The sequence below is a fragment of the Engraulis encrasicolus genome, chromosome 24, assembly GCF_034702125.1.
Source record: "Engraulis encrasicolus isolate BLACKSEA-1 chromosome 24, IST_EnEncr_1.0, whole genome shotgun sequence".
In the NCBI taxonomy this organism is placed as follows: Eukaryota; Metazoa; Chordata; class Actinopteri; order Clupeiformes; family Engraulidae; genus Engraulis; species Engraulis encrasicolus.
Window position 1 is genome coordinate 36,258,599 of NC_085880.1, and position 19,502 is coordinate 36,278,100.

Here is a 19,502-nt window from a genome sequence, read left to right on the forward strand (position 1 = left end):
CATGGACTGTGTGTTGGGCAATATGGTCTGTGTCTATAGCCTAGTGTGGAGTGGGGGGTGTGTGGGCTATAATTAATGTCAGTCTATGTATTATTTGCCTGTAAAAACATTTTTTGATTATATAATTTATAGATTATTGCATGGGTGATCAGGAAAACATTATTTAGTTGTTTGAAAATAAGATGTCATAGCCATAGCCTATCACAAGTTAGGTTAGGAGTAAAATATCGAATGTCGAGTAGGCTATCCATGGATATCACACACATTCAACAGTGTAGAGCTCTGCTTGTCGTGTCACCGAAGCTGCATATCGTAGGTCAATATTATTCCTGAGTTATCACTGGACTTGACGTTTATGTCACGCATCACTTTCATTGGGCAGAAAAGGGGAAAAAACGGTCAGGTGATTTGTGGGGAGGTCCGCTATCATTTAGTCCGCTACTGTACCACCACCACCTACAGCGCTCCCGGATGTTCAACCCTGAGATTAATATTGATAATTTAGATCTTTAATCTCTTGAGTAGAGTGGGTTATTCGGTACTACTGGTGCGGGCTTTTCTTCCGCGTATGCTACTCCATTTGTAACCTTGCAGCCAGCACCTGCTCCAATGACATCGGCGTTTCAAACGCAGCATTTTACGCGCACATAGGGAGTGGGCAGCGAAAAGCTTCGCGAGTCTAGAGAAGGTTTGTTTTCAAGGCAGTTAGTTGAATGCCGAATTGCGGATAGCCTACACAATTTAACTTGAGGTGATCATCGAACGATGGCCGAGTGCGGGAGGAAGGCGCTATCACTTCTAGAAGCGGCCCGTTCCCGGTATGAGAGCTTGCAAATCTCAGACGATGTGTTCGGGGAGTCTGGGGACGACAGCAGCGACAACCCTTTCTACAGCACCTCGGCTGATTCCAATTCGGATAACGACACGGCGGAAACTAAGAATGCCGACGACCGACGGCCGGATGAAACAGGGACTCAGAATAACTGCGGTCCCCCCGGCTCCGTCTCCTCCTCGCAAGCGAAGGAGGATGGATGGACCGATGTGCTGCAGGACATAGACTTGCCCTGCTATAAAGACACACACGGTAAGTAGTAGCCTACCGTGGACAAAATCCACTCATAAGAACGAGAGTCGCATCACATCTGCATGAGAAGCAAGGTTAGGTTTGCCACCCGCCCGATTGAAACGGCACGATGCAGTCAATTCCAACTGTTTTTAGATTTAATATTCTCATTGGGTATAGGCCGGTTTCCCGTTCCATCTGTGATCTGCAAAATGTCGGTCGACAACATTATGTTTTATAACTTCCCAAGCTGCTCTTTAGGCCTACATTGTTGCCTGTCACAGCTGAGCTTCACTAATGCATGTAAGGCAAAGTGGGACATATCAGACACACACCAGCTTAAAGAGAGAATGTAGCAACCCAATCTAAGTAAACCACCCGATGCATGCCGCACATGCGCACGCCTATGCCCCTTTGATTCACTTTCTACTGTCTATCCTGATCTGTACAGTGAATTTATAAGTCAGCTCTCTCATAGTCCAAATTGAGACAGCAGGTGAACATGAACGTGAAAGCCCAACTGAGAAACTCCAACTCCCATTGGCATTGTGACACAGCACACAAGTGCACACTGCACACAATGAAGTTGCATTTATGCCGCACCCATGCAAGGGGGCAGCCCTCAATGGCGCCCCAAGGTAGCAGTGCGGCGAGATGGTACCATGCTCAGGGTACCATAGTCATGGAGGAGGATGAGGGAGAGCACTGGTTAATTACTCCCCCCACCAACTTGGCGGGTTGGGAGTTGAACTGCCAACCTTTGGGCTACAAGTCTGATGCCCTAACCGCTTACCGCTTAGATGTGGGCAAAGGCACATTTAAAGGAAGACTAGGCAGCATTTTCAAATTGGCTGTGACATGATCTCCAAAAATTCTGTGCTCCTGGACACGGATGTTAAGGACACAAAATCCGTGTCCAGGAGCACGGATTTTGCCAAAATTCCGTGCTCCTGGACACGGAATTATTTTCCGTGATGGACACACAGAAGTGCTCTCTATACTCCCACAGCTCTATGTTTCCACAGTCTTGTGTTTTCTCAGGATTTTTCCAATTTCAAATATTTTGTCTAAAAAAACATGTCTTACTAACAGGTTAGGGTTATAGATTGTTTTGGTCTGGGCACAGCTAGCTAGCACATGTATTAGGCATGAAGATGATGTTTGTATATCTACTGCTGGTACTTTAGGACGGAGAAACAAACTGTGTGTGGGGGGTGGTGGGGGTTAATGACATTATCAGGCAAGCCTCTTGGCGGGCACCTTTGTGTGTGGCTGTGGCTGTGTGCCTCAATGGATGTCAACAACAATCTACTGTAATTCTCCATCAATTGCTTAAGCAAGACTGATACTGACGTTTTTTTTTGTCAGTGTCTGTTGAATAATTGTTCTTCTGCATTCAAGGACATTCATAACATTTTCATTCACTGAAACTTTTGCAAATGTTCTCCACCTATTATCCACACTATATTACCAACAGCGTTTGCTTACCCATCCAATGATCAGAATCAGGTGTCTTACTCACTTGGCATGGTAACAGATATATAAAATCAAGCACCAAGGCATGTGTAACGGAGGCCAACTAGCAGAGTGTGGTGTGGAACGTTGATAAACCTCCCTCCCGAAGCCTCAATACAGTGCGGTAGCGTTGGGCTATCAGACCCGCCCTTTAGCTCAGCGGCCTCGTACTGTGCCTCCCATTGCCAAACCGATGCGTTGAAGAGGTGGCGAGTTCGCGGCCCCGAGGGGTACGAAGTGCGTGGGAATACCTCTGTTACAGTGGTGTCGTGACCCGGATGGGAATTAGGTTCAGGGGGGTAAGTGTAACGGAGGCCAACTAGCAGAGTGTGGCGTGGAACGTTAGTAAACCTCCCTCCCGAAGCCTCAATACAGTGCCGTAGCGTTGGGCCTTCGGACTGGCCATTTAGTTCTGCGGTCTTGTACTGTCTCCCATTGCCAAACCTTTATAGCTGCCGAGGTGGCAGGTTCGTGTCCCTGAGGGGTACGAACTGCGCGGGAACACCTCTGTTACACATGCACACTATTTTTAAAAAAACATTTGTGAAAGAATGGGCCGTTCTCAGGAACTCAATGAATTCCACTGTGGAACCCTCATGCCACCTGTGTAGCAAATTCAGTCATGACATTTCCTCACTCCTAAATAGTCCTTATTCACCTGTCAGTTTTATTATAAGAAAATGGTTTGGCAGCAACAGCAACAAGAGGGGTCAGCGGATGCTGAGGCGCATAGTGCAAAAAGGTCACAGACATTCTGCTCAGTCAATTACTACAGAGTAAGGATAGACCGAAATATATATCGGTATCGGTATCGGGCCGATATTTGCATTTTTTAAGTGTATCGGTATCGGCCGATATGCGTGTGGTTTTGGCCGATACGCAATATTTATTATTTTATGTCATTCAGGTTTTTTTAAAAGCACCAAGACACTTTAGTTTTTTATTACTTGATTGTTAGACATTACTTGATTGTTAGAGTGGGTGTTTAAATGTTACAATGTCTACCTTAATTTGATAATTTTAAAGGAATGTTTATTTTTAACTTGAGACCTGGAATATTTGTCATTTTTTAACCTTTTTTTTAACCCATATCGGCCCCAAATATCGGGTATCGGAAATCGGGTATCGGCCAAGGGTGACGGGGAAAAAAAAACGATATCGCATCGGCCATTAAAAAACCTGTATCGGTCAACCCCTAGTACAGAGCTCCATACTTCATGTGACCTTCAGATTATCCCAAGTGCAGTACACAGAACGCTTCATGGGAATGGGTTTCCATGGCAGAGCAGCTGCATCCAAGCAGTGAAAATGACTGCATTGTGCAGAAGGAAAGTTGAATGCTTAAGGATACCAAAACATTTCGGACAAATCCACGCCCCCTAAACTTGTGGGAACAGTTTAGAGCGGGCCCTTTTCTCTTCTAACATGACCGTTCCCCAGTGCCCAAAGAAAGATCCATAAAAACAATTTAATACAACAAATACACGACAAAAACAACTTTGCCTTCCTACTTTGCATTTTCCTAATAATCCACTCAGTTGTTCAAATCTATACAGCCTTCCGATGTCCGAGACTTTGTGTCTTGACTCGACTTTATGATTAACACACATTCCATTTTTGCAAGTTTGGCTCTCAGCCCACAGACAGCAAGGAGGGGTTGAGAGAGTCTGCTTTCACCCACACATGACTCATTCAATCATTGGTTGGCATGTTAAATTGGCTGATGAATTTACATGAAAACATTACATAGTACGCCTTTAAAAAATAATATTTTCACATACCCAAGAAATCTGGCAAATGTAGTGCGAAATTACAATGCATTCTGGTTAGAAAATCCCATTGAAATGGTGAAATATACTAGCCTGGTTCTCACCAGACGGTGTGTGTGTGTGTGTAGCTCTGGAGTCCCCAGGTGGAGCGGAGCTAGACACACATTACCACCTGGTACAAATCTTACAAATGTAATGTTTTCTTTGACGGGGAATTGTTTGTCGCAACCGTACAGTAAATGTGCTTTCCATGTCAGGACCTACTCAGAAGATGCCAGCCACCGCCACTGCCATGGATTTCTTCCAGCTGTTTGTGCCAGACAACCTCCTCCAGAGCATGGTCACACAGACCAACATGTACGCCAAGAAGTTCCAGGAGCGCTTCGGCAGCGATGAGGGCTGGACGGCGGTCACTCTGGCAGAGATGAAGGTGTGTGTGTGTACTGTGTGCAAGTGTGTGTGTGTTGTTACCGTGTGCACATGTGGTGTCAACTGCAGGAGGACTGATTGTACACAAGTGTGTGCTACAGCATATGTTTAATGTGCAATACTTTTCTATTATGTTTTTGTAGGCTTCTTACATAATCTGACAGACACCTTAATTTCCTTAATTTGGAATTAATAAAGTACTAAGCCGTGGCTTAGTGGTTAATAGAGGTGGTCTTAAGATCAGAGGGTTACAGGTTCGAATATCATCCTTACCCATCCTCCCTACACCTCCATCCATGACTGAAGTGCCCTTGAGCAAGGCACCTTGCCCCACATTGCTCCAGAGACTGTAACTAACACCCTGTATGTAAATAACTGTAAGTCGATTTGGATTAATAAAAAGCGTCAGATAAGTGTAATGTAATGTTATTACTGAAGGCCTGCTGCACTGTTATGGTGGTGTAGTACTACGATAGTTAAGTGTATTCAGTGACTAATTACAACGTCCCAGTATCGGAACAGTGTCTGTTAAGGAGTTACTTTTCTTCTGGATTAATACAAGTACTCCACTCTGCTTTACTCCACTTTTAAGGCCTTCATGGGCTTCGTGACGTCCACCAGCATCCACCGCTGTAATGTAATGTAATGTAATGTAATGTAATGTAATGTACTCTACTCTACTCCACTATGAAGGCCTTCATGGACTTTGTGACGTTAACCAGCATCCACCGCTGTAATGAAGTGTAATGGAATGGAATGGAATGTTATGTACTCTATTCTACTCCACTATGAAGGCCTTCAGCTAAGTGTAATGTAATGTAATGTAATGTAATGTACTCTGCTCTACTCCACTATGAAGGCCTTCAGCCAGGTGTAATGTAATGTAATGTACTCTACTCTGCTACGTAGGCCTTCAGCTAAGTGGAATGTAATGTAATGTACTCTACTCTACTCCACTATGAAGGCCTTCAGCCAGGTGTAATGTAATGTAATGTAATGTACTCTGCTACGTAGGCCTTCAGCTAAGTGTAATGTAATGTAATGTACTCTGCTCTACTCCACTATGAAGGCCTTCAGCCAGGTGTAATGTCATGTAATGTACTCTGCTACGTAGGCCTTCATGGGCTTCGTGACGTCCACCAGCATCCACCGCTGCGAGTCGGTGCTCAGCATCTGGAGCAGCGGCTTCTTCAGCAACCGCAGCATCGCGCTCAAGATGAGCCAGGCGCGCTTCGAGAAGATCCTCAAGTACTTCCACGTGGTGGCCTTCCGCTCCAGCCACGGCAGCAGCCAAGGCCTCTACAAGATACAGCCCTTCCTGGAGGCCCTGCAGCAGAGCTTTGGATCCTCCTTCCGACCCTCCCAGACACAGGTGAGGAAGGAGCTAGTATTACCAGAGAGAGTAGAGAGAGAGAGGTTCCATTGGCCCATTGTTTCCGGGTTCTATTATTGCAAGGGGGAGGGGGGGGGAATCCCCCTTTAGGCAGACCTAGGCAGACCTAAGGACTGTTCTATTCAATGCTAGGAGTATTATGACACGCTCCTTTAGGCAGACCGGAACCTGGTCATGTTAGGTGCCCATAGCAACCTATTACATTGGCATATCTCTATATACTTAAAGAATCTCTGGTATTACTACTACTTCAATGGGCGTTGGCAGGCTTATGATGAGGTCAAGGTGGGGTTAGGAGGCTTATGATGAGGTCAAGGGGGCAGCAGCCAGATACAGCCCTTCCTGGAGGCCCTGCAGCAGTCCTTTGGCTCCTCCTACCAGACACAGGTGAGTCTATCACTGGGCCTTTCTCAAAACCTAGGACAGTGTATCAGCCTAATTAGTCACACCCAGTGATTGGATACTCTTTATTAGTCCCACCCAGTGATTGGATATTCTGTAGAGTTCACCAAAGAGTATCCAATCACTGGGCGTGACTAATTAGGCTGATACACTTGGAAGGACACTGTCCTAGGTTTTGAGAAAGGCCCACTGTTTCTCAAAGTCAAGGATCCAGGGGCCTCATTTATCATCAGCTCGTAGACAGTCTTCTAAATTGTGTCTTACGAGTGAAATTTAGAATGTTCGCAAGTACAGAAAAATCGGGATTTATCAAACGTGCGTTGGCTGCTCCTACGCACACGTCTGCATGATAAATCCCACACCTTCCAAATCACTGTGCACGCGCGCATTCGGGGTAATTTTCATCCCGAAACGACTCCAAATAACCATATATGGTATTAAAATATATTCAAATGCCATGTTAATTCGAAGGCGCCACCCTGTTTGGACACACATGAACACACGCGGACACACGCGCCAGTCAAAGCGCTGGCGGGAAGTGCGGACTGCGGAGATAGAAACATTTCCGCGGCAGAAGTGGAGGTGCTTTCGACAGGAGGAGGACAGTGTTTCAAAATAAGTAAAAGAAGGAGACACACATGGACGAAAACACTGTAAAATAGCACACTGTCATACTCCATTGTCATTCAAAGCAAACTGTACCTTGCACGGTCAATATTATTTGCAATTTCGCGTTTCTTCCACTCGCACGCATGGTCTGAAGTGTGCGATTTAGGCACATTTCTACGTTCAAGTACATGTTCAGAAATCCCACACTTTGCTCAGGAATGATCGCACGCACGCTTTACGCACATATCTGTGCCTAAGAACGCTTGATAAATGAGGCCCCTGGCCTTGCTACAGTAGGACTTAAAAACGCCCAGTGATTGGATACCCCGCAGAGTTCACCAAAGAGTATCCAATCACTGGGCGTTTCACATCCTAGTAAGGCCAGGATCCTTGACTTTGAGATACAGTGTATTACTACCAATAACTGCTACTACCAGGGCTCTAAATTAACACCAGCCAATCATCGGCCAAATGCTGGTGATATTTCACTTTGGCTGGTAGACAATGCCAACTTACTGGCCACTTTGAGCCATTAGTCAATGTGTATTCGGCTAGTAAGATTAACACCAACTAGCCATTTTTGAGCCCTGAGCCCTGACCCCCAGATCTGTAATATCTCAGTAATTTAGTGTGGCAAAGTACATAAGCTAAAGGACAACTGTGAGAAAACAGCTACCGGTAGTTTGAGCTTCACACTTGTTCAATATCTCTTTCCCCCTCCTCCTCCCCTTCCCCTTCCCTTCCCTCCCCCTCCCCTTCCCTTCCCTCTCCCTCTCCCTTCCCTTCCCTTCCCTCCCCTTCCCCTTCCCTTCCCTCCCCCTCCTCCTGCCCCTCAGGTCCTCCATGAGCCTCTGATTGACGAGGATCCCGTCTTCATCACCACCTGCACCGAGCGAGAGCTCCGCAAGAGGAAGAAGAGGAAGTTCAGCCTGTGGGTGCGCCAGTGCACCGCCACCGGATTCATCTGCCAGGTCAGTTCAAATGGTCGGTTCAAAATGTTTTTTTTGGGGGGGCAAAAGGAGGCCCTACCATGGCCTAATGGTAGGGCACTAGCTTACTACGCCGGCGACCCAGGTTCGATTCCGGCCCAGGTCATTTGCCAGTCTGTCCCCGTCTCTCTCTCCCCACTCGTTTCCTGTCACTCTGTCAGGCCTGTCTCAAATAAAGCACAAAAAGCCGCAAAAAAGTATTTAAAAAGGAAAGTGAAGAATAGATGGTTTCATCTGCCAGGCCAGTTAATAATCAGTGGGGGTCCTACAATGAGTTGCGCCCTGGGCGACGCCCCCTCCGACACCCCATCCCTTTCGCGTTGGCCCCGCCCTGGTGGAAAAAAAATCCACGAAAAACGCTTATAATAGCTGACAAAAAAACACTCATTGTAATGTTATTATTATAGCAGTGTGTTGTAGAAATAACACATTTTAAACGATTTTTAATATAACTAGGAGGGTGTGGCCTGGCTATGTTGTGATACTGTTTTGATGACAACTAGACATTTAACTGCATAAGAAGCAAGATTACATGAATTTGGAAGCGCTTGATGCACCCTATTAGGAAGAGAGATCAAGGTGACATTGACATAACTGTCACTGCTGAAACTGAAAAAGTCACTGGCAGACAGAAATCATCAAGGCAACTACATCTGCCGCATCTTAGCAGGCTGTGCAATAGTGCCCCCCTCTTTATTTTTACATTGATGTTGTTAAGCAATTTGTTCGCACGGCTCATTTCTTCCCACACACTCAGAGGGAGCAGAAGACTGTGCCAGTGTGACCCTGAGCAATCCATTAATTCACGTCAATGTGGGACAAAAAGCAACATTGATCTCTTCTTTATTGTTCTGACTGTTGCTTTTCCTTTCAGATTTATGTCCATCTGAAAGAGGGCCTCGGGGTGGATGGATTGGATGCCTTGAAGAACAAGCCGCAGCTCCACAGTCTGGTGGCCAAGCAGCTGTGCCAGAGCCTGGCGGGCCGCAACTCCATCATCTTCACTGGGCCCAGTATCACTAGCCTCAACCTCTTCCAGGACTTTGAGAAACAGGGTACGAGTGTTTTTTTTCTTTCTTTCTTCCTTTCTTTCCTTCTTTCTTGTTTGCTTACTTGCTTTCTTGGCATGCTCACTACAATTACTGTAGACCACGTGATCTCTTCCAGGACTTCGAGAAACAGGGTATGAGTTGTTTTCTTTCTTTCTTTCTTTCTTTCTTTCTTTCTTTCTTGTTTCTTTTTGTTTGCTTGTTTGCTTTCTTGGCTGTTAAGATCAATCTTAGCATACTACGATCACTTTAGACCACATGACCTCTTCCAGGACTTCGAGAAAAAGGGTCTTTTTTTTTTTTCTTTCTTGCTTGTTGGCTTACTTGCTTTCTTGGCATGCTACAATTACTCTACAGCTGTCACTGGACAAGATTAGAGAAATTGTACTTAACTTACATCGCACAACGTATTTAGCTGCTTTCATTTATTATTCAGTGAAATAATTTGAAATACAGCCATTAATGTGTCAAAATGTACCTCACAATATGTGTTGTCAGAAATGTTAGGGGTGTACCAGGGGGTCAGGATTTGGCTGATTAGCTTCGCAGATTAGCAAGGCACTTCCTCGTCGCAATTCCACCACCACTTCGCTCAAAGAGGGTGGACGCGAAATGGTGGGTGCGCGAGTTTAGTGTTGTTGGGCACACATACCTATACAGGTGTGTGGTTGGGCACCTCCATGCATCCAATGCCCGTCTTCCATATATCTTTTTGGTCAGTCATAAACGTGGCACGTAATTGGCTGAGTGAACTGGTGGTGGAAACGACTCCATCTTTGAAGCTGAAAAATGTGTTCAATTTTGGCTGAATTCACTAGCCTAGCATTTCCCATTGAAATGACTGGAGGCGGGACTTATTCACTCTCTCCAGTTCTTATACTACCTCCATGGGGTGTACTCACTTCAGTAACATACTATAGGTGTCAACCAGGGCCGGATTAAGATGGCCCGGGGCCCCTAGGCTGCAGGTTGCTGTGGGGCCCGCATACAAGACATATTCCACGACAAAATTACAGTGTCATACTTGTGAGCTAGGAATAAGGCTAACATACTGTATCTGTCAACCGTGGAGAGGAGTGCTGACAGGATTTAAAACTACTAAACACAACAGATGAATTTTCAATACACATATTGCATCTTGTTAGAATTCGGTATTTTTTTTTACGTTTGGCCAAATCAGGGGCCCCCTAGCAGGTGGGGGGCCCTAGGCTGCAGTCACATGTAGCCTGTGCGCTAATCTGGCCCTCGTCTCAACACTTCTGAGGGTGTTGCAATTAGGGGTGTGCAAAATAATCGTCATATCGATGCATCGTGATACTTACTCTCACGATACAATGCATCGATTCATGACAAGGTATCGTGATACTTATTTTCTCAATATACTGCATGGATTCATGACAATTGATTATTTGATAACAATAAAATTTGATTTGCCACGGGTTATTTTGTTCAGTAGAGAATAGGTAATATTTCTGTTGTGATGTAAGCTCTCTCCCAGATGATAGAATGAACTGACTTAAGAAAGCTACACAGCAACTGACAAATAAGCTGTATTTTACACATTTACTGAAGTAAATATCGCAATGCATCACAGTAGTACATGAATCGCAATGCATCGTGATAGAATTGCATCGTGGCATGTGTATCGTGATTCGCATCGAATCGTGAACCCTTTGCCAATACCCACCCCTAGTTGCAATAGAGGCAGCTGGAGCAGCAGATGGGGAAACACTTGGCGTCCGTCCTCACCTTGTGCTTGTGACCTCGTGTTGAATCAATGTGGAATGGAAAACACTGGAAGGAAAAACACTGTACTGATTAGCAGTGAACCTGCACCCTTGTCCTCCTCCTACCCCTCTTCCTCATCCTCCTCTTCCCCCTCCTCCTCTTTCTCTTCCTCATCATCTTCCTCCTCCTCCTCCTCCTCTTCTATCTTCTTCCTCATCCTCCTCTTCCCCCTCCTCATCATCTTCCATCTTCTTCCTCCTCCACCTCTTCCTCGTCATATTTCTCCCCCTCTTCCTCCTCCTCCTCCTCCTCATCGTCATCCTCCTCCTCTTCCTCCTCCACTTCCTCCCCCTCCTCCTCCTCCTCTGCCTCCTCTTCCCCTTCCTCCTCCTCCTCCTCCTCTTCCTCCTCCTCCCGTACCCTGTGCAGACATCTACTGCTGTGGGCTGCTGAGCACTAAGAAGAGTGACTGCACGGGTCTCCCCCAGCCTATGATGGTCAACACGGACGGCCCCCAGGCCCGCGGCCAGTCGCGCACCATGATGAAGGGCAACACCTCGCTCATCAACTGGTACAACAAGGGCACCTTCAGGTTCCTCACCAACGCGTACTCGCCCACCAAGCAAGGTAAGGCTGCAGGCTTCCACATCGTCCTTCTCACCGTGTTGTGTTTTATTATGTTAGCATATTTAATTCAGTTCTTAAGATTCAACACTTAGACTTAATGAACATTATACATTTATTATTTAATTCTGTCTGCATATGTTGTGTCACAAATAAATGATTCTGTAGTCTCTATAGTCTCCTCTCAGTGAAACAACAGTGTATGTGTATGTGCATGTGCGTGTGCGTGTGTGCGCCTGTGTGTGCACTGTGCACTGTGCACGCGTGTGTGTGAGTGCATGCGTGCGTGAGTGCATGCGTGCGTGCGCGCGTGCGTGCGTGCGTGCGTGCGCGCGTGCGTGCGTGCGTGCGTGAGTGTGAATGGGAGAAAGAAAGCGAGAGATATCAAAAAGTAGTAAAACCATGACTGCCAACCTTTCGCTGTTCTCGTTTTCTCCTTCCAGGGGTTATCATCAAGAGGAAAAGTGGGGAGATCCCGTGTCCACTGGCAGTGGAGGCCTTTGCTGCCCACCTCAGCTACATCTGCAAATATGATGACAAGTACAGCAAGTGAGGATCCACAATCTCTTCTCTGGAACTTTATTTATTTATTTATTTATTTTTTTAAAGATATTTTTCTGGGCTTTTTTGGGCCTTTATTTCGGATAGGACAGTGAAGGTGCGACAGGAAGTGAGTGTGTAGAGAGATGGGGCAGGGTTGGGAAATGACCCCATGCAAGCCCAAGTGTGGGGGGCTTAGCGCGCTGCGCCACAGCGCCCCCCCTACTTTATTTATGATAGGACAGTGAAGGTGGTGACAGGAATCGAGTGGGGAGAGAGAGAGACAGGGATGGGCCGGCAAAGGACCCGGGTCAGCCGCATGGTAGACGAGTGCCCTACCGTTTGGCCACGGCAGGGCCTCCAGGGACCCAATGAAATATACAACTGTACAACATTGGGGGCAGGGGGAGGGCACAATCTCACAATCTCAATTACCTTTTGGTATCAACTTAATCAAACCTAATCTACCAAGAGGAGGTAATTATTATATCCCCGAAACGCGGAGCGTCGGGGATGTAATGGTTTTGCGTGCGCCGCCGCCGCCGCCGCGTCCGCCGCCGCGTCCGCCGCCGCCGCGTCCGCCGCCGCCGCGTAAGGTCTTTCGTGTTAACGCGATAACTTTTGAACGGATGTTTGGATTTCTCCCAGATTTGGTGTGTGAATGCTCTAGGGCAGGTTCATGAACTGATTCAAGTTTGGAGGTCAACAATTTCAAGATGGCCGAATTCAAGATGGCCGAATTTTTGTTTGGCCCATTACTTCTGACCGGGTGGATGGATTTGTCCCAGATTTGGTGTGTGAATGCTCTAGGGTGGGTTCATGAACTGATTAGAGTTTGGAGGTTAACACTTTCAAGATGGCCGAATTCAAGATGGCCGAATTTTTGTTTGGTCCATAACTTCTGACCGGGTGGATGGATTTGTCCCAGATTTGGTGTGTGAATGTTCTAGGGTAGGTTCATGAACTGATTCGAGTTTGGAGGTCAACAATTTCAAGATGGCCGAATTCAAGATGGCCAAATTTTTGTTTGGCCCATTACTTCTGACCGGGTGGATGGATTTGTCCCAGATTTGGTGTGTAAATGCTCTAGGGTGGGTTCATGAACTGATTAGAGTTTAGAGGTTAACACTTTCAAGATGGCCGAATTCAAGATGGCCGAATTTTTGTTTGGTCCATAACTTCTGACCGGGTGGATGGATTTGTCCCAGATTTGGTGTGTGAATGTTCTAGGGTAGGTTCATGAACTGATTCGAGTTTGGAGGTCAACAATTTCAAGATGGCCGAATTCAAGATGGCCGAATTTTTGTTTGGCCCATTACTTCTGACTGGGTGGATGGATTTGTCCCAGATTTGGTGTGTGAATGCTCTAGGGTGGGTTCATGAACTGATTACAGTTTGGAGGTTAACACTTTTAAGATGGCGGAATTCAAGATGGCCGAATTTTTGTTTGGTCCATAACTTCTGACCGGGTGGATGGATTTGTCCCAGATTTGGTGTGTGAATGTTCTAGGGTAGGTTCATGAACTGATTCAAGTTTGAAGGTCAACAATTTCAAGATGGCCGAATTCAAGATGGCCGAATTTTTGTTTGGCCCATTACTTCTGACCGGGTGGATGGATTTGTCCCAGATTTGGTGTGTGAATGCTGCAGGGTAGGTTCATGAACTGATTCGAGTTTGGAGGTCAACACTTTCAAAATGGTGGAATTTTTATTTGGCCCATAACTTCTGACTGGGTGGATTGATTTGCCCGGTAACTCCTTAATTTAATGGTTCACCATTTCAGTGAATCTACCATATCAGGTAGGCCTACAGTGTAATAACCAGTGTAACAATATTTAATACCATGTAATACTAGTGTAATACCAGTGTAAAAATAGGCAATACCAGGTACAGTGTAATAACCAGTGTAACAATATGTAATACCATGTTAATACTAGTGTAATACCAGTGTACAAATATGCAATACCATGTAATACCACTTACACACAAATAGCCTACATGATATAAGTACAAAATTGGTATATGGTGTCACACTGGTATGACGTGGTATTAAATATTGTTACACTGGTTATTACACTGTACCTAATGTGGTATATCCACTGTAATAGTGAACCATTAAAACAGTGTTACCATTTGCCCCATTTTTTCCTTCATTTTCACAATAGTCATTTGGTTTTAAGCCTATGCACGTCATTGATCTATGTATAGATATTAAATATATTTATTTTATATTTTGTATTTATCATAAACGTTCATGAAAAGGTGGACGGGAGTGGTAGGAATGATTGGGGACTGGAAGCTTCGCGTTTCGGGGATATACCTTAAGCAGTCGAAGGCGACTGCACAGGCAGTCTAGTTTAAGGATGCAAAGGCTTGCATGCCCTAGAGCAGGGGTGTCAAACTCATTTTGGTCCGGGGGCCGCATACAACCCATGTGGACCTCAAGCGGGCCGCATTACTAACATCATCGCAAAAAAAAAAAAACGTAAAGCAGAGGATTAGTGTTCAGTGTCATCACGTTTTAAGTGTGTTGAATATGTAGAAAGCAATGCAATACTGATAATCCATCCTATGCAAAATTTCCTACACTTCATTCATTCATTGATAACCGTCAATTAATTTTTTATTTTTTTTAACGTTTTTTTTTCTCCGGGCCGGATGGAACCCTCTGGCGGGCCGGATGCGGCCCGCGGGCCGTATGTTTGACACCCCTGCCCTAGAGGATGCAGGTTCGAATATGGCATGGGTCATTTCCCAACCCTACCCCATCTCTCTCCCACTCAATTTCTGCCTCCATATTTGACCTCACTGTCTAAGTAAAGGCTAAAATGTTTAAAAAAAACCCAATTTAGAATATACACAACACTTTTGGTAGATAGCGTAGTACGGGTATTTCCAGAATGTATGTTGTCATTAACAAATGTTGCCTTTCTCATGGATATTTACCACCAGCATTTCTCTGAGAGGGTTAACATGTCATACTCTGGTGTTACTTCCTTTACGGGAAACATACAGTAAAGTGCATCATGCTTCAACATGGCCCAACCCTAGCAACACAGACGGCATAATTTCAGCATGATTTCTTCTCTCAGCACAAGTATAGTAGACTGCATAGACGGGCATTCAAATATTGTGGTGTGCTGTTAGGCGAGCCCAGGTCAGGTGGCGACTATTTGTGTGTGTGTGTGTGTGTGTGCGTGTGTGTGTGTGTGTGTGTGCGTGTGCGTGTGCGTGTGCGTGTGTGTGTGTGTGTGTGTGTGTGTGTGTGTGTGTGTGTGTGTGTGTGTGTGTGTGTGTGTGTGTGTGTGTGTGTGTGTGTGTGTGTGTGTGTGTGTGTGTGTGAGAGGATGGGAAACTATAATTATTCATACTGCATTATGTTGTTAACTTAGTGCAATATCCTCCTGTCAGACCTGCCCAGCAAGCCCCCAGACAGATTGCAGTAGATGCACCTTCGGTTAACCAATGACCGTGCAAGGCAGGTTTTTTTATTTAGTGTGTGTGAGGGAAGCAAAGCAATTGCTAGATTGTAATGGCAGTAGATGGTGCAGATCTCAGAGGTATAATAGTTTATCATCATAATTATTTGTCTAAGAAAATATGCTTGGGCAAGACGGCTATACATGGTATTGATGAAAAATGCTTTCCCCCCCCCTCTCTCTCACTCTCTCTCTCTCACTCTCTCTCTCTCTCCCTCTCTCTCTCTCTCTCTCACTCTCACTCTCTCTCTCTCTGTAGGTACTTCATCTTCCACAAGCCTAATAAGACCTGGCAGCAGGTGTTTTGGCTGACCATCAGCATCGCCATCAACAATGCCTACATCCTCTACAAGATGTCTGATGCATACCACGTCAAGCGCTACAGCAGGGTACAGTTCGGCGAGAGGCTCGTCAGAGAGCTCCTGGACTTGGACGACTGCTCCCCCACACAGTAAAACAACCACACTGTCATCATCTGTCATCACCCCAAACCACCACACACACATGTTCAACACACTACACACTTTATTCATTCATAGCCAACACACACACACCATATACTGTATATGTATTTATCTTCACAGACCTGAAATGTCGATACATGAAATGTTTTCACCTCTACTAACGATACAGCAGGACCTGGGTAGCGTGGTCGGCCATTAGAGTGAAGTAGGAGATCAGGGATAGAATCAGGAACTCTCCGCACCAGCGCCCCCCTCTGGCTGCAAATCATTCTGCCTCCTCTGGACTGCTCCTCAGGTGTCTGACCTTGTGCATCGGTCAGAGTTGTATAAAGTAGAAGTAGACGAACTCTCTTACAGATGTAATTACAACACTAGTAATATGGTGAACATGAACACTTTGGAGTTTCTTTTGCCTTAAGACATGTAAAAGTTTTTTTATCTTTTACCTGACATGTTTCGACGGTGTACTTCCGTCTTCATCAGAGGGTCACTGTGATGTTGATGAGTGACGTGCTTTAAAAACAGCTGATGTTGTTGTGGAGGTGTGACCTCCCTGTCAGAAATGACATGTCTTAAGGCAAAAGAAACTCCAAAGTGTTTAAGTTAAACAGTTAGACATAATGAACTTAATACATATGGTATCACATGGTTTCTTTCAGCTTTGTAATATCATACCACTAGTGTTGTAATTAGATCTGTAAGAGTACGTCTACTTCTACTTAATAAACAAAACTTCGGGGTGCATTTCTCAAAACCATGACTAAACCTAACCTGTCACAGGCCGTTGTGGAGCACGAGTTAATATGCAAAGTCGATAGACGGTTCAAGTCATTAACTCTTGCCAGGTGCAGCGGCCGCGGTATAACCTGCTGTTAAAATACATGAGCAAATGAGAGAATAACATCTGATTTATATGTGTGCAAGTTATTACATAAAATCCCTCATCATCACCGATGACGTTTTTCCTCACGTCACAAGGCCTGAGGCCAGAGTAAAGTAGAGGAGGTACTAGAATGATTAGCAGCCAATGCTAACACCGGCGTGAATACTGGTGCATTGCAAAAAACCCATTTCACCCCCATTCAACCCCCATCTCACAACTTTGGTGTCACATAAACTGCATGCGACACATACCGGTAAAAGAAGCCTCATTTTGTGTGCATCCTGCCCTTGTTATTGTGACAATGACAATTATGAGAAGTGGCGTCCTGTGGTTTTGTCCAATCATTATGACTTACAATGTACACGTACTTGTAAAGAAAATGAGAGGAAAGGAAAGTGATTCATAGCCCTCCATCATCTCCCTCCATCTGTGAATTATCTGCACTAGAACGCTTACTACATAGTTCCTGTCATTGTACAGTGTGTTCACACCAAAATGCATAGATGGCGAACAGAGCATATTCCCTGGCAGCAAAGCCTATTCAGCGAACCAGAGTGACAAAGCCAAGTTTAAAGTTTAAAGGGGTTTGCTTGCCGTGTGACTTCACTTATGCATGCGATGCTGTGTGAGTGCGAGAGTGCACACACTTGTTGAAGAACTGTTTAGGGCACTACGCGACGTGTTTATGCACAAAAAGTGCAGGCATACCCCGGCCCTTGAAATCCAGAGAACGTAATGAGCATTAACTTTGAGGAGTAAGGAATTTCCCCAGGTTCTTCTAGAATTTTACTTGAACACTCTACAGCTCCCATAGAAGTCTGTGTTAAAAATCACGCAAAGTCCTTTATGACATCATAATGAGAACTCAAAATTTGGGTAAAATTCTAATCACATATTTGTGATGGTACTCCTCAAAGGGTTAAGACACTGGCCCGCTCAAATTAAACATTCCAACACCACGTCATGAACAATAACGCAAAATTAAATAGAATCTGGCTTCTTCTTCGCTTTGGTAATATAATGTAATATAATGTAGGCCTATTTGCAAATAGTGCACCCATTGTATTATTGTCATATTTTTGTATCATTATTAATTTTAATCCCTTTTTTATCTTAACACTTTCCTGTCCAGGGACTACAGATGAAAATTAGCCGTAGGGCTATAATCTGGCTGTTGTGCACTGTCCCTGTCAAATAAATAAATAAATGAAAAATAAATGAAAAAAATAAATAAATGAAATTAAATAAAATGAAATGGTAGCTTTTGGTGTGAACATACTGTGAGGCTTTATCAATTCAGGAACTAATAGTATACATGGAGGACCTATGCACTGATTATAAATCAAAGAGAGACTCAAAGCACGAGCACTCAAAGCCTTTGTGAGTGTCTTTGCATACAACAAAGGAGGCTGTTTAGGTAGCTGGGTTGGACACCAAAATATAAGATGTAAATGTAAAGTGGTCCTCCACCACTGCTGTAAATTAAACATCCATGTTTTTTTCAGGCAATTTCACAAATGCTTTTTGGGGCAATTAGTCATTCATAAAAATATGGAGCACTTAAAAAAAGATTGAACAACCTAACTTACTTGTTGAGTTTCCCTTGTGGAAACTGGTCCACATTACCTACGTATGTTCCAAGGAAGTTCTATGTTAGCTTTTTTTTATGAAGACACCTCACTGTAAAATCTACTTTAGGGTGTGGCACCACTTTTTGATTCATTCATGATTAGTTTCCCCCACATTAGTCTGTTAAGGAGCTACTCAACAACAAACTCAGAAAGAAAAAAACTCACAGTCTTGAAAGTCATTAACCAGCCTAAAGAAGAAGTAATCTTGGCTTGCGATATCTTATGGAGCCTTCCTCCATTAAGAGTTCTTTTACACCGCCTTTTGTAATATTCTTAAGACTCAGTCATAAGACTCATGACTTCCGATCATCAGAGATCAGTCTCAGTTGGCATATCTCCTCTTCATCCGTGAGGTGCAGAGAGGTCGATAGGGGAAGACAGTGGATCTCTTGTCCCGGGCCCAGGGAGAGAGGGGGCCTAGAATTGGGTCCTCATTACAGTGTATGTATTGGATTGGGGGCCCTTTCTGATGATGATTTATCCTGGGCCTGGCCAAAGCTGTTAGTGGCACTGGTGAGGTGAATATCCTGTCGCCATGGGTACATAAACATGGAAACTGTTTTACACACAGCACGAGTATATAAAGTTGCTGTCGTTATAAGTTAGTGTACTGTGCCACAGACATGCTTTTACCCCTTGCTCCTCCAAATCCTACTTTGTTAAATTTTTGGTCTGCTTGATATTTTTTAAGTTACCCTCTGTGAAGGGAAGAGAAGAGTTGTAGTATATTATTGAGAGGAAACAAAGAAGTTGAAAGGATCTATTCTTAGGCAGGGTGAGACTGGAAGGGCAGTTCTGTAAAAGCACTTTTTCCATCCTCCTTCTTTGCACTTGGAAGTTGTTTGGAAGCATGCCCACATTTTATAGCTTTAAAATATGGATGAGGTATTGCATTAATTTGTGTCTGTGTGCGCGGGGGTGTATTTATTTATTT

At 44.8% G+C, this 19,502-nt stretch overlaps 1 protein-coding gene across 1 annotated transcript; it reads left to right on the forward strand.

Moving 5' to 3' along the window:
* The first annotated feature begins 474 nt into the window (after positions 1-474).
* pgbd5 (piggyBac transposable element derived 5) lies at positions 475-16,384 on the forward strand. The gene is made up of 8 exons (XM_063191219.1): positions 475-1,084; positions 4,605-4,777; positions 5,891-6,148; positions 8,017-8,151; positions 9,044-9,224; positions 11,376-11,573; positions 12,014-12,119; positions 15,850-16,384. The coding sequence occupies exons 1-8, from the start codon at positions 766-768 to the stop codon at positions 16,043-16,045; spliced, it is 1,566 nt and encodes a 521-aa protein (XP_063047289.1). The 5' UTR covers positions 475-765; the 3' UTR covers positions 16,046-16,384.
* The last annotated feature ends 3,118 nt before the right edge of the window (positions 16,385-19,502 follow it).